This window comes from Haliaeetus albicilla, chromosome 5 (genome assembly GCF_947461875.1).
Source record: "Haliaeetus albicilla chromosome 5, bHalAlb1.1, whole genome shotgun sequence".
Taxonomy (NCBI): Eukaryota; Metazoa; Chordata; class Aves; order Accipitriformes; family Accipitridae; genus Haliaeetus; species Haliaeetus albicilla.
The window spans coordinates 28919962-28933503 of NC_091487.1; the positions used below are offsets into that span (position 1 = coordinate 28919962).

The window sequence follows — 13542 nt, forward strand, 5'->3', positions numbered from 1 at the left end:
AGCTGAAGCTAGCTCTGAATCCAGGTGCTGTCATTTTAAACCAAATCCTAGCAAAGTGACCCACCCTGCCACAGAAGTGACAAGAGGACTTCCAGTCATTCCCACCTGAGAAGAAACCACAGGAACTGTTTCTGCTCAAACCAGCCCCCATTCCAGTGCAAGAGGCTTTGCAGCATTCAGCAACATGCCAAATTGTTGCACTCCTACTGCAGAGGACAAACACTTAACTAGGAATCTGATCCTTTTGCTGAAATGTGGCACACATCTGGGAGGGAAGGATGCACATGAACTCACGGGAGAAATTCCACTCAGCCTTCTCCTTCCTTCCATGTTTCCTCCCCTCAGAAAGTTCTTTGCTCCCTGGCAGTGACAGGGAGGAGGTAACTTACTTGGGAATAGAGGTAGAGGAGCTAAACAGCACAAATAGCCTGGGCTGTGGCCCACACTGTGCACACGGTATCAGCTGTTTGCTGGGAAGGGGTTTTCTCCGCTTCAGCCCCTGATCTTCTCAGGAGACACAGCAGGCCTAACTGAATTAACTAGCCTTCTCTTTCTCCCTGATCTCAGGCAAAGAAGCCATGACACCCAGGGGCAAGATGGACAGCCATAATCATGCAGGCATCTCAGGGCAGGTAAGGGTATCTCACCTTCGAAACAGCTCAAGTGCAGGCAATTTAGCTGACTTTGACCACAAGTTGAGAGTAAACAAAGCATGTAGAAGAATGAGAAGATCACACTGGAACTTGGGAGTGAGGGCTCTGCCAGATGGGGTTAGAGCAGACTGCATCAGACATAGTTTTCTTAGAGCTTGGAGTACATAGGTTTTTTTGGAAGTAATAAACTACTCTGTTCAGAACAGGACTGACATATACCACACAGGGCTTTAGAGCAAATCATGGAGCTGGGAAACATGCACACGTGGAAGAAGAACCAAAGCTTTATAGAAAAGAAAAGGCATCAATCTAAAAGTAAGAGATAGAGCTTTATTTTCAAGGCTCCTTGGAAACAGCACAACCTCATTCAGTTGCAAAAACAACACTGAGATGAATGGGTCACTTCCTCTTCCTTCTCCAGTCTCTTATATTCTAGAAGAACATGTAAAACCCCTTTACACACTTAGCCCAGACCTAGTGTGGGGACTTTACATGCCCACAAACCCATCTCTTCCTGCCTTCTTGACAGCACATACACATCTCCCATGTGCTTCCTTCCCCCTGCACAACATTCAGGCTTATCAGGGGTATGAAGTATCCAAGAAGGGAATGAAATTACTGCATTTGTGTATTTTAGAGAAACACCTGGGAGCAGCTGCAACATGAAAGTCATCACAGTGAAACTTGATTCTGCCTCTCAGTATATCAATTATATCAACTCAGGCTCAATGGCATAGCTCCCAATTAAACGTAGCCAGGGTAAACAGGCATCCAACTCAAAACATCATATACACACTGGTACAAAAGGTGACAGTCTTGTTACAACATTTTCTTTCTACAGCAGCCTGCAAGGTTGCAGCTCACTATATTAGATCATCTTACGACATCCTAATAGACCTTTCAGTAGCTGTGCATGAAGATCTGAGTTGATGTCTCTTTTTAATGTGTAACTGGTATTTCCTTATCACAGATAATCAGTTTTATAGTTCATGTAAGCCATCTTTTCAACATATTTGTAAATAGTGTTTACTGCCATTCTGATGTACAAACCTAAGTTGTTTGATTTTCTTTCCTAAAACTAATTACAGAAAAGATTTTTTTTTTTTTAATCACAGCACAACAGACTACTTTTGGGAGATCCTCAGCAAACCAAATCTTTGCTCCTAATTTTCTACTCCGATCGCATTTAATCTTAAGTGAGAGAAATAAAATCAAATAAAGCAATGATGCTGTTGCAAAAGACAAAAGACTATTCCTCAGTGGGGTGAAAAAAAAATAAATTCCAAATGCATTACATATTCAATTTGAAACATTGTTGGGAAAAAAATGTTTGGAGCTCAAAACAACTCAAACTGTTTCCCTGAATAATCATTTCATTGCAAGAAACACAGATGCACTAAAGAAAACTCGTTAGGAGAAAAGAAGGAATAGAAAGCTAAAAAGTTTTCTATTTGAATTGCGGCTACTACAAAAAAGTGACTGACTGGAAAATGGAAACCCCCCCCTCAAATGTACTTGCTTACACCCTATTTTCAGCCTCTTCACCTAGTTTCCCCTCTGGAAAACCCTGGCTGTAAGAGAAGTCACACAGTCTGTCATACCTAAAATGGGCAGCATATTTTCATCACCACAGGTCTGCTTTCACAGCACAAAGGCAACTAGAAAGTCCCAAATTTATTTCTGGAAACCTCTGACACATCACAACACTGTTTTGCCTCTGTCCCCACATACATGCTCAAAATTCACTGAGGGAGCAGACTTTAAGCTGTATAGCCAACAGTAAACACACCGGATTCATCTCCATTTAGCCTCCTGGTGACTGCCTGCCAATAGGGAACTGGAACAAGGTCAGCCTGGAACTAGCAAGTGGGTGGCCCAGAGTGGTAAATGATGGAATTTCGGCTATCGCACAGACTACCAAAATCTACTGACATCAAAACTTACCACAGTGTATTGAGTCTTGTTGCATTAGATGTCAGTCATTTGATCAATCAGGTTCTCAAACAGGGGAAACATCATTGCTACTACTGCTCAGCTTGGGCGTGAACTGTCCTGTTACCCAGAACTCCATTCCTAAATCTCCCCGCCTTCAACTGGTACTGCTAATTTAGCCCTGTGTACTTGACAAATTTGAAATTTTCAAGCCAGCAGTCACCACAGGGAACAGAAATGAAGCTTCACAGACTAGCCAGTTAACTGGTTAAGGAATTAAAAGTTTTGCTGTTGTTGCTTTCTTTAATAAACCAAGCTCAACCATAATTTTCACAAAGGCTTTTAGAGAACATATAAAGTTAGTTGTACAGTATACAATAAACCACATCCTTTCGTTTATCTTATAATATTATAGAACACCAGTACCCATTAAAGACTTAAAGTTGTGATGGTATTTTTAAGCACAATTTCACTCCCCTGTACAATTTGCAGCTAGATCAGCTAAAAGTCCTGAACTGAGGAGAAAAATCTGTGTGGAAATTAGATGTCTGAACAACAGGCTTCATGTACTACAAGTACCCCAACACTAACTGTTTCAAGTTTCTACAACTGTTACACATGTGCAAGGTCTGTGTCTGCAGAAAGCCTGAAGAATGAGATCTGGTGTCCTCTTCCATATTTTCAGAACTGGTGCAGAACTGAGGTGCCAGCTGCAGCAAAATGACATCAATACTTACAAAAGGAAAGCAAACCCACCCTGAGATGTCGCGTTGGCTCCATCTAGCGGAGCTCAGCTTCATTCTGTATTACTATTGCTGAACCACTGATCTCCATGCAATGAGTAAGAAATAGAACTGCAATATATTATAGCGTCTGGGAATTATGCCCTCTCATATGGTTACAGTGACCTTTGAAAAGCTTGATACTCCTGATGTATATTGTAATTATAAATATGAAAGCATATCTTTAAAATTGAGGGGTAGTTTGTTGGTTGGTGGGTTGTGAAAGTTGAGTGAACAAAGTGATAATCAGTTCTTTATTGTTTCTGGCAAACAGCTGCCCAACTGAAAAATCAAGTATTCAGCACATAAATGTAAGCTTTAGATACAATACTGAACTTAAGAAACACTAGGACTTCTACTTTTTTGCAAGCTCGAAATACTAGATGTCTTATTTTGTTCCAGTTACTGCATTTTATTCCATACTTAAAATTTAGCTTTTGAAGGATTAGAAGATTTCCATAGTTTTTACATTTTTAATGTAAAAAAAAATTAATTATTTCAGTATCCATTAACAGCTGACTGAAAATATAAGAACAAAGACAATATGAAAGAGGTCAAGACTTAGACCCATTTTATAAACACAACTGAAATACACATAGCATACTTCAATATCTAATGGCCTAACAATGTTTAAAGCAAAGAAAAAAAGATCTGTGGTGTTTTCAAAGTACCTGAACATTAATTGCATATTATCCTCCTAACTTGACAGCGTGCAAGACCTACCTGTGGGCTTGTCTTTCTAAAAGTGTCAGTTCCATGTATCACGTCCCTTATTATTCTTTCTCTGAGATTATTATACTCCTCTTCGGTGAGGTCACTATCCTCCAGCTGATGGTTGCAAACTGGGCACTGGCCGCTGTAATAACAGTGAAAGAAGAAAACAAAAGGATAAAGGCTTTTACATAAGAAATACCTTAAATTTTATTAACTTATTGAGTGTCTGTGTATTAGCACAATTCTTTACAAGAACTCCAGCACAGTACAATCATCAGAAAATTTGTTGTACTCTTTCTGGGATGCATCCAAAATCTTCTAAAGTCACTAGAAATATTTCTATGTGATTTAGTGGTATCAGGACCAAAGATTTAACTCTAGAGACATTTGAGGATTTAGGACTAGAACTCTGCATGAGAGGATGGAGGAAAAAAAAAAGAGTATTTAAATATTCACCAGCATTTATTTATGCCTTGAGAGATCAGAGTTCAACTCTCAGCATTACCAGAAATTTCCACATCTCTAATACTTGGAAGTTTCCCTGCTAACCAGGAAAGTCACCATGGGTACATACAGCCCAGATCTCAATGTGGGAAGGTGACGCAGTTGCACTGGCCTGGCCGGAACATATGAAGCAGCTGTAGCCATAGTAGCTGAAGCTAGCAGGCAGGCCACAGAGCCTTGGTCTAGCTATAAATCCACTCCAAAGTGTTACAACAAGAAAATGAACCAGTGAAATACTCCATTATTGTGCCACTGACTGCTCCTACAAAAAAGACAAGCTATCTGTGCCTGGTTTATCAAGGTTTGGAATAACCAAACCTGACACAGGTGTGGGAATAACCCTGCTCAAAAGAAGGAAAAAAAAAAAAAGAAAATAAGAAAAGGTAACATAAATCTGCTGTATGGTTGGAAAAGCAAATAACGAGTGAGACTGCCTTCTTTGTGCTGCTTGTCTTTTGCTATGAGAGTTCCCCTTATTTCTAGGCTAACACTGTTCAGATCTCTCCAAGGTGGTCAAAGTGAACAGACTGAAAGCAGAATGTGACTAAGACAGAAAGTTTGCTTTGAAAGCCCTCAGCAATACTAAGTCACACTGGCACTGCATGTCTGTACAATGCCCAATTTCACCAGAGATTTTCTAATATCAAGCTGACGGCACCCAAACAGAAAGCAGCTTTACGTTGCTATCTCCTGGTGATTAATCACTACTTGTTTCCTTATTGCTAAGAAACTTCTGTTCCTGTTCTGTAGCATGGGCTAAATATCATCACATGGATCTAGGAATGCAGATTGCTGCAGATGAAAAAGCTCTGCAGCTACAGTCAACCAATGCCATCATTTAGCGATCATTTTGCAGAGCCAGAAACCCCACTCCATCATGCACAGCTGTTTCAGGGATTGTATGACTGCATGCAGCAATGGGACAGTTTCCTTTATCATTCACATTGTCCACTTCACAGTACTCTTAAGTTTCCCTGTTGCAGGGCCAGCAGCTATAGTAACAATTGCGGTTCTGCAGATCCCAAATCATACATTGTTTTGTCTGACACACACAAGAACTCTCCAGTGATCTGTCCATGCGTATTTTTAATACTAAGAGAATACAAAGAGATTGAAAATCCATCATAAAAGATTACAGAATAGAACAATAGGGAATGTGAAAAAACAGACCTCAAACTCTTTAATTTCCTCGAGAAGAGTGCTGGCATATCATAGCAGATCCTGAAAAATTTTCCAGAACAGCATGAGTGAGGCAACACTACAGAGAATACACAGATCGGTGCCAGCCAAGAGGCACAACTTTTTATGTAAAGTGCTGCAAAAACTCCCCAGCACTGGGAAAGGCAATCAAAACAAACCATAGCCACAAGAACTATGTCAACTGCTATGAGTCAGGTTTTTGTTCCTAGAGCCTGCTAGCACAGCATGCACATAATTCCAAGATGCAAAACAAGACAGGCCTAACTTCCGTGGCCAGCTCTGGATTTTTGTACGATCCCCCAGAACTCCATCTTAAGAGAAAGAACAAACATCTTTTTTTTTTAATATCGAGCCTTTTCTGTTGTTTCATGTCCCACAGTCACAACCTCTGCTCTAACACACAGTCTGAAGGAAATCAAACTGGAACTGTCATCACTTCCATGTCCCATTTTTTCATTCTTTTCTTTCCTAGTTGTCTCTCCTGTTAGCCCCTGTAAACTAAACACATAACACAATGCACAGCTCCATACACAGGTCAAAAATGTATGTCATGCATCACTACCATGAACCTCTGCATCCACCACAAAACCAGCATGTAAGGTGGGGTTAACAGTGGAGGACTGAGACAAAACAACCTGCATTTCTGTGCTTGAATTGTGAACTACATTAACCTTTTTTTTTTCCCCTAAAAAACTTATCTGAAAGTTTTGCAGATGCACTTTCTAAAGACAAACCAATGAGCTACAAATATACACAGACTCCATGGGTACACTTCTTGACTTGCATCTCTGATTGTGGGTTAAACCTAGAAATTTTTCCAAGCTTAACTTATCAATAACTACATGAAAAGGGAAAAAGAAATGGTCAGATAGGACATTAACATACACTAAGGAAATTCACAGTCGTGTCTGTTCTCAAGCACTTCTGCCAAGAATATCAGACATGAGATCCAGCTTGCACCTTCATCACCAGACTGGACACTCCAGCCACGGTACCAAGAAAATAAGTAGAATCTAGTAGCTTCTTCAGCAGGCAATAAAATGATGCTTAGTCTGAATGGGTCTTTCGTTCTTCCTGGCTGACGAACAATGACTTTTTTGCCACTTGCTCCCACTTAAGCTTCTCTTATATGCAGGATATCTTGTTGATGTTTCACATTTTTCCTTTCTATCATTCTCTGTTCAGAAGCCTATATTCACCCAGCTGGACATAGTTTGAACTGAAGGAGTAACCATTCTTCTCTAAATCCATCCAAATATCTTATTTTCACAAGCACAATCCCAGAACTGAATTGTAGGATTTGAGCTTTAAGTGTTAAAATGGAACAAGTTATTTTCCCCTGGCTGTCTCCACAGAGATATCCTAGAGATGCCAAAGCTAAGTCGTTGTAATTTTCTAAAACCATGGCAATCAGAAATGTTAAATTCTCCCAACAATTTATGTCTAGTATACATTAATGCACATACCATAAGCCAAAACTGCTTTAATTGCAATGCTGAGTGTGAATTTACTGAATCAAAAAAAGTTATGCATGAAATCCCAACAATGGACATTCACTGTTGCATACAAACAATACACTCCAGTTGCTCAACCCACTGTGGCCACTGCAGGCTTAGCCTACGTATTAATGTAAGCAATGCAACTGGCTGCTCATATAGCTGTAAAGTTACCATTAAATACATCTAACAGCATTAAGGAACTTCACAGTTTGGCAACAGAGAAGAAAGGCCTAATGAACTGTTACGAGACTATTTCAAAACCATTAAGCCTAAAGTTTAAGGACCTGTCCCACAGTTAACTTGGATCCTTCTGCAACGACCACTTTCAGATCACTTGAAAAAAACAAACCTCCCCATACCCAAACAAATCAACCCACTCCAACCACCTATCAACAACCAAAGCTCCTGAAGCTAGTTTCTTCTTGTGAATTCTCAATGTGGATTTCCAAAGGAAGCAGAGGCAAAACAGGCAGAAGAAACACTGAGCATCTTGCAAGACTGGACCCTTAGTCTAACTGCTGCTTTTTTGCAAGCATATCTTTAAAATTACCTTGCAATTTTTATAACTTCTCATTGATAATTTCAAGATTTCATGCCAAGAAATTCCCACACAGAAGGCTTTCACCTCTGTAGGATACATAGCTGTCCTCACAGATAACTGACCACTTAACTGCTGTTTTGAGGGACTTTTCTGAGATGGACTTGGAGTATCATGGCACCTATGCATCAAACATGAAGTCAGACATGCTGCAGTAATTTGAACACAGGCTCAAAAAGCCTGAGCTGCAGCTTTCTGTAGCTGACCTTGGAAATCCAAAGCTTTTGTAACTCTCAAAGAAAAATGGTCAGCAGACTTCAATGTTTGTTTGCAGGGGGTTCAAGCTTCTGTCTATCACGGTTCAAAGAAACTAGGAGCTCAGTGCTAGAGGAAGCAGAAAATATCCTGGATATGAGCATCTTAGGTATAACTGCCAGTATTTATACAAAATCATAGTAACCTACAAATAAGCCTATTAAATTGTCAAACCCAGTTTAGGAAAAAGTAGTTCTTCTGGATTTAACTCAAGACTCATGTTTTAAGACATCAGTTAATGCTGACTGCAGAGATGAGTGTAGTAACAACCACCACATGAGTTTCAGAGATACCTTAAGGGCTTTGTCCTTTATGATTAGGATAAAAAAACAAACACACACAAAAAAAACCCCAACAAAACCAACAAACTTTTTTTTTTCCTTTCTTAAATCCTAAGGATCTTTTCTGCCAGCAGCCATTTAACTTAAATGCAACAAAACTCTTATATTCTTTTTTTCTTCATTCAAATACTTATCCAAGTAGGCTACCTCAAACTTCTTTATTTCAAAATAAAAGTGTTCATACAGTTATCACAAAATAAATGCCATGTAGCACCTTGTTACCACTTTGTTCACAGATTCTTAATTCATGATAAAATGTGAGGTGATCTAAGTTAGTTTAGCTCTCAATGTCTGCAACAGAGTTTACAGACAGTAAGATAACAAGCTGCCTCTTAACCAAGACAGTGAACTTTAGAATTTGAACTCTGAAGGCTGAAATGAAAAAGGTTGTCTAGAATTTGGTGAATTATAATACAGTATAGTAACATACACAGTCTCATACATAATAATAATCCATCTTACAGTGAACAACCCCTACTCTTCGGACAGTGACTTACGCTGTTCTTTCATGGGTGTCAAAAGCAGCAGACTCTACATGCACTTTTACTTCAGAGTATGCAACACAGTCTGTTTTTATAGACCACTAAAAAAACCCATAATGCATTGCAGACATCTTATAATTAATACATTTATAGTTGCCAAATTGCTGCAAAACCACAGGACTGGGTTTCAAAGAGAATAACATATAAAATAGGAATTTACAGATATCAAGAAAACTGCACTGTAATAGAAACACATATCCAAGTTATCCCTGTGAAAACCTAACATAAGAATCATTTTGTCTTCACTGAAAATCAGGTGGGAAGGGAGAACTGTTCCATCTGTACAAATTAACTGCAGTGCACGAATAGTATCAGTTTTCAAGAAGACATCTATTTCCACACCAAAGCTGCTCTGTTACATATCCTGTTAAACAATGGTATTATAAAGCCAACCAAAAAAGTAAGTCTTTAATTCCTAAACAGTAAACAAATAAGCCATCCAGTAAAATGGCAGGTCTTATTCTTCTCTGTGGTCTCCTGTCTTGGCTCTGCTTAGTATAATTCCTTTCCAACTGTGCATGTTGGGTCTTGTTTAATGCACAAGAATGAGCTGGAAAACGGAGTTTGGGAAATGATATGTACACAACAAAGGTTCATATTCTCAAGTATTAAGATATTTTCTTATATAAGGAAAGCTATTTTTTATGTTTATGAAAGAAGAGTTCAAGATAGAATAATCAAAGACAACACCTCACTTTTAAATAAAATGTTCTATTTACCTGTCTTTAATGTTGGTCAGATGTCCTCTCCAGTTCCCTCCTGGTATACTAATGTGTACACAGGGAAAGATAAATAAAAACATTAGGTTCTTATTTAACAATACCTGAATTACAGATAAAGAGTAATTCTATTGTGGTCAACATTTAGAAATAAAAGACCAATCAATCATCCACCCTGCAAAGAAATCATACAAAGATTCATGTATAATTTAGCAACGCCTGAAAATATTATATAAAGAACTGGCATTTAACAACATTCAGAGAACTAACACCACCAACCTCCCCAGTTTATGTTGTCCCCAATATTAAGAACCCTACAAGTAACGAGGCTGCACTGACAATTTTTAAGTTGCTGCCCTACACATTCATAAAGCACCTCAGAAACCAGATGGGAAAACAGGAATCAAGATTTCTATGCAGATGTTGTCCTGAGAGATTAAGAAAGATATCCCTAAACCAAAATGCTGCATTGAGACTTTTTGACTTCATATCATTATCATCACCACCACTACCACAGCCGCCATCGTGCTGGTATAAATATTTCTTTTTGCCCACAAGATCCAAACCAGAATAGGTTACAGAATGGGAATACCCATGACAACATGCAATTGCAGACATCTCTCCCTTTGCCACTGTTTATTATCATAGGCTGCACATTCACATATGCCATGGCCTTTGGAATAACGATCCTGCTTCTGCCCTCCTTTCCCGTTTCTCATGCTCATACATAGTGGTTCTTTAGTCTTCTTACAAAGACAACAGGCAACAGAAAATACTGTGATTCTTTGTTGCACTCTCAGATCTCTGTATTGGATCTGGCTTTACTCACTACTAGAAGTCAGTGCTGGTCTGCTCTTCAGAAAACTCATTTTTTAAAACTAGCACCTATTCAGTTACATTCACAGAGCGCACTTCAGTGCTTGCTGTACCATCAGTTCCCTTTATCAGCAAAAGTCACCTCCTAATCTGCATCGTTTTTGTAAGACTAACAGTGCTAGAAATTATCAGATTCTATTTCTTTTTGGGAACTCCACGTAAACTGCTTATTTCTCTTCAACCACCAGCATATACAAGTTCAGCACTAGCAACTGGAACAGACAGGTGAAACTGAGCATTTTGTACAGGTTCACAGATAAAAAGCCACATGGGACAACTGATCACCTAGTTTCATCCCTCTATTACGGACTTTGTTTCTTCTTCATGTTTGAAACACTACTTCCTTTAGGGAAAGACCCAACATTGATCTTAAAACACTAGTCTACCACAGTCTTTCACAAATTATTCTAACAGTCAAATACAGTATTAAAGATACAAACAGGAGTTTGTCTAGCCTCAGCTTGCAGCATTGGTTTGCCACAGGCAATATATAGCTCTTCAACACACTGACCACCTCTGCAGTCTCCTTTCCAAGGACTTACTATGTTAAGTTTCCTGCACATGCAGCGCACACCTACAGGTAAGTCCTTCTCTGATCACTGGGAAAATAGCACCCCATGACAGATTTTCACCCACTAAACCAGTTCATCTCGATTGAAGCCTACTCTGTCTGCTCCCTAGCTATTCCCAGGAAAGAAAATAGCTAGGGTGACAGCAGTATAAGCCATTCTAATAATGGTAGTGCATTCCCACAGCCATATTTTCCATCCAGGAAGACTAACTTGTAAAATGGCTGTGTAGCTTACATAAACCAAAGCCAACAGTTTAAAAAAAAGTCATAGACAGGCTCACATACAACAGCATGACAAATATGCAATGGGCTCAGGTGAACTACAGGGTGCACGCACAGCATAACTAGTTGTAATCTGCAGAGTCTGACCATTGCTACTCATGAAAACAAACTGTGTGGCCTGCTAAATACTCTGCTAAAATGAAGAGCCTCCTATTAAGATTATTCCTCTCCTATTATTCTATACAAAGTCAACATTTAATCTTCACTTAACCCAAGCTAAATCTGCTGCCTCTTTCCTTTAAAGAGAGAAACTATCTAATTTTCAAATAACTACTTCTACACTCTGATAGGTTATAGGAAAAACTCTCATACCTGTCAATATTCCTTATGTACCAACCCCAGAAAGAGATGAAGTTGGATATTTTGGACAGCCATGACCCACCACAATTTCCCACTTTCTGTACCAAGGAGTAATATTTAACAGGTAAAATCTTACAAGAAAAGCTGAAATCAGTAAGAATTTTACACTTTTACACTAATTTGGGAGCAAAAATAAAATGCATCTTTTCATGACAATGTGTCTCTCATGGAGAAACAACAACCAAAATGAGATGTTGAGGGATCTTATTAGTGTTCATCTGAGAATAATCTGAATCCCATCCTCATGAACCGGAGCTTGCTATTGAAACATTATTTACCTTTCAAACCATAGCTTTATACTCCGCATAAATGTTTTCTGAGGGTATATTTGGTTCTCTCTCAAATATAAGAGGATACCAAACAGCTCTTTTTGTAACTCAGCACCTTTCATACCCCTGCTGAAGTCAAAAAAGGCCTGCAGGACATCCAAGGTTGGGATCAAATCCTTAGCCAACATTTCATGGTAAAGTTCAAACGCGAGGTTCATTTCTTGATGACGGCTGGCTGCTTTGATACAGGATTCATAGTTTGTCCGTGAGGGAATCATAATCTTTTTTACTTCTTCCAAAAGAGTCAAAGCCATTCTCCATTGATCTGAATTACTCAGCCCCCTGATAAGAACGTTGTAAGCCCCACTTTCTAAAATCTTAAATCTGATTTTCATTATATCATACACATCACAAATTTCTGAAGTCTGCCTCTGCTGGACACACAATACCAGATATTTGACCAACAAATTATATGGAATGTCACCATTACTCTTTGCCACATGGGTCAGTAAGGACTTAGCCACATCAATGGGGCTGTTGCACCTCACCATACTGTTAAACATCACTTCTTCAAATATTTCAGGCAACGGAAAGCTTTCCCTCAGCCTGTTCCATTCCTCAGCCTCCAAAGGTTTTTCTGGGGGCTGTACGTTGGTAAACTTATGCCTTGACAGAACGTGACTCATTAAACGTTTCTTTGGAGCTCCAACAGAGGAAGAAAAGTGGCATTTCCCTTCAGATATTTCTTTAGTCTCCTCATCCCATCCATGTTTTTCTTCAGAATTAATTTCAGACCTTTTCTTGGTAGGAAAGACATCAGTTCTTTTGGAACCCACTGGTAGTGCAGTGTTGGAAGACGTCATAAAACTGAAATAGCTAACCTTTTCCCTATTGGGGATGCTGAAAGAGACAGCAAATAGTTGTTGGCATCTTGAAACAGGCCAGAACAGACGACATTTCCACAGCAAAGTCTGAAAACCCTGTTGACTAGTTTGAAAAAACAGTGCCATCTCAAGAGGAAATTATCTATTAGCTCACTGTATCTAATGAGGTTATAAAATGGAAAATGCAGTTTGCATGGGGATGTTTATTATAAAAGCCCAAGGGCTGTCAAGCTGTATAAGCTTTAGTTTCAAAGTGCTTGTTCCATAAGTCCTTTCTGCCTCTTATGAAAACAAAAAAATGACAAAATCTTTTCTCACAAAAAAATCAATCTCCTAGACTGTGAGAACATTCATCCAAAATGAGGGTATCTTTCTAGAGAAGACACTTTGCAGGTTTGCAGGTTATCATTTCTGTTTGTTGGTCACTGTAAAGATGAGTGCTGAGTACGTTGTCGCAGACAGGCAACTCTGAGGCAGCTAGGCAAACGCCGCAGGTTTTTTTCTTCCTGCCTTTATCCGAGTCGAGTCAGAAGGTTTCCTAAAAATAAAAATTAAAAATAA

The 13542-nt window shown here is 39.1% G+C and overlaps 1 protein-coding gene across 7 annotated transcripts in view; it reads right to left on the bottom strand.

Annotated features, from left to right (window-relative positions):
• The window catches only part of PRORP (protein only RNase P catalytic subunit), a 53880-nt gene that overhangs the window by 39604 nt on the left and 734 nt on the right, over positions 1–13542 (bottom strand). For all 7 annotated transcript variants that reach the window (XM_069783981.1, XM_069783977.1, XM_069783978.1 and 4 more), the window contains exons 2-4: positions 12107–13519; positions 9740–9787; positions 4091–4223 (exon numbers count right to left, since the gene is read on the bottom strand). In XM_069783981.1, the coding sequence (XP_069640082.1) occupies positions 4091–4223; positions 9740–9787; positions 12107–13107 (1182 nt within the window). In that variant the 5' untranslated portion in view covers positions 13108–13519. The remainder of the gene's footprint in view (positions 1–4090; positions 4224–9739; positions 9788–12106; positions 13520–13542) is intronic.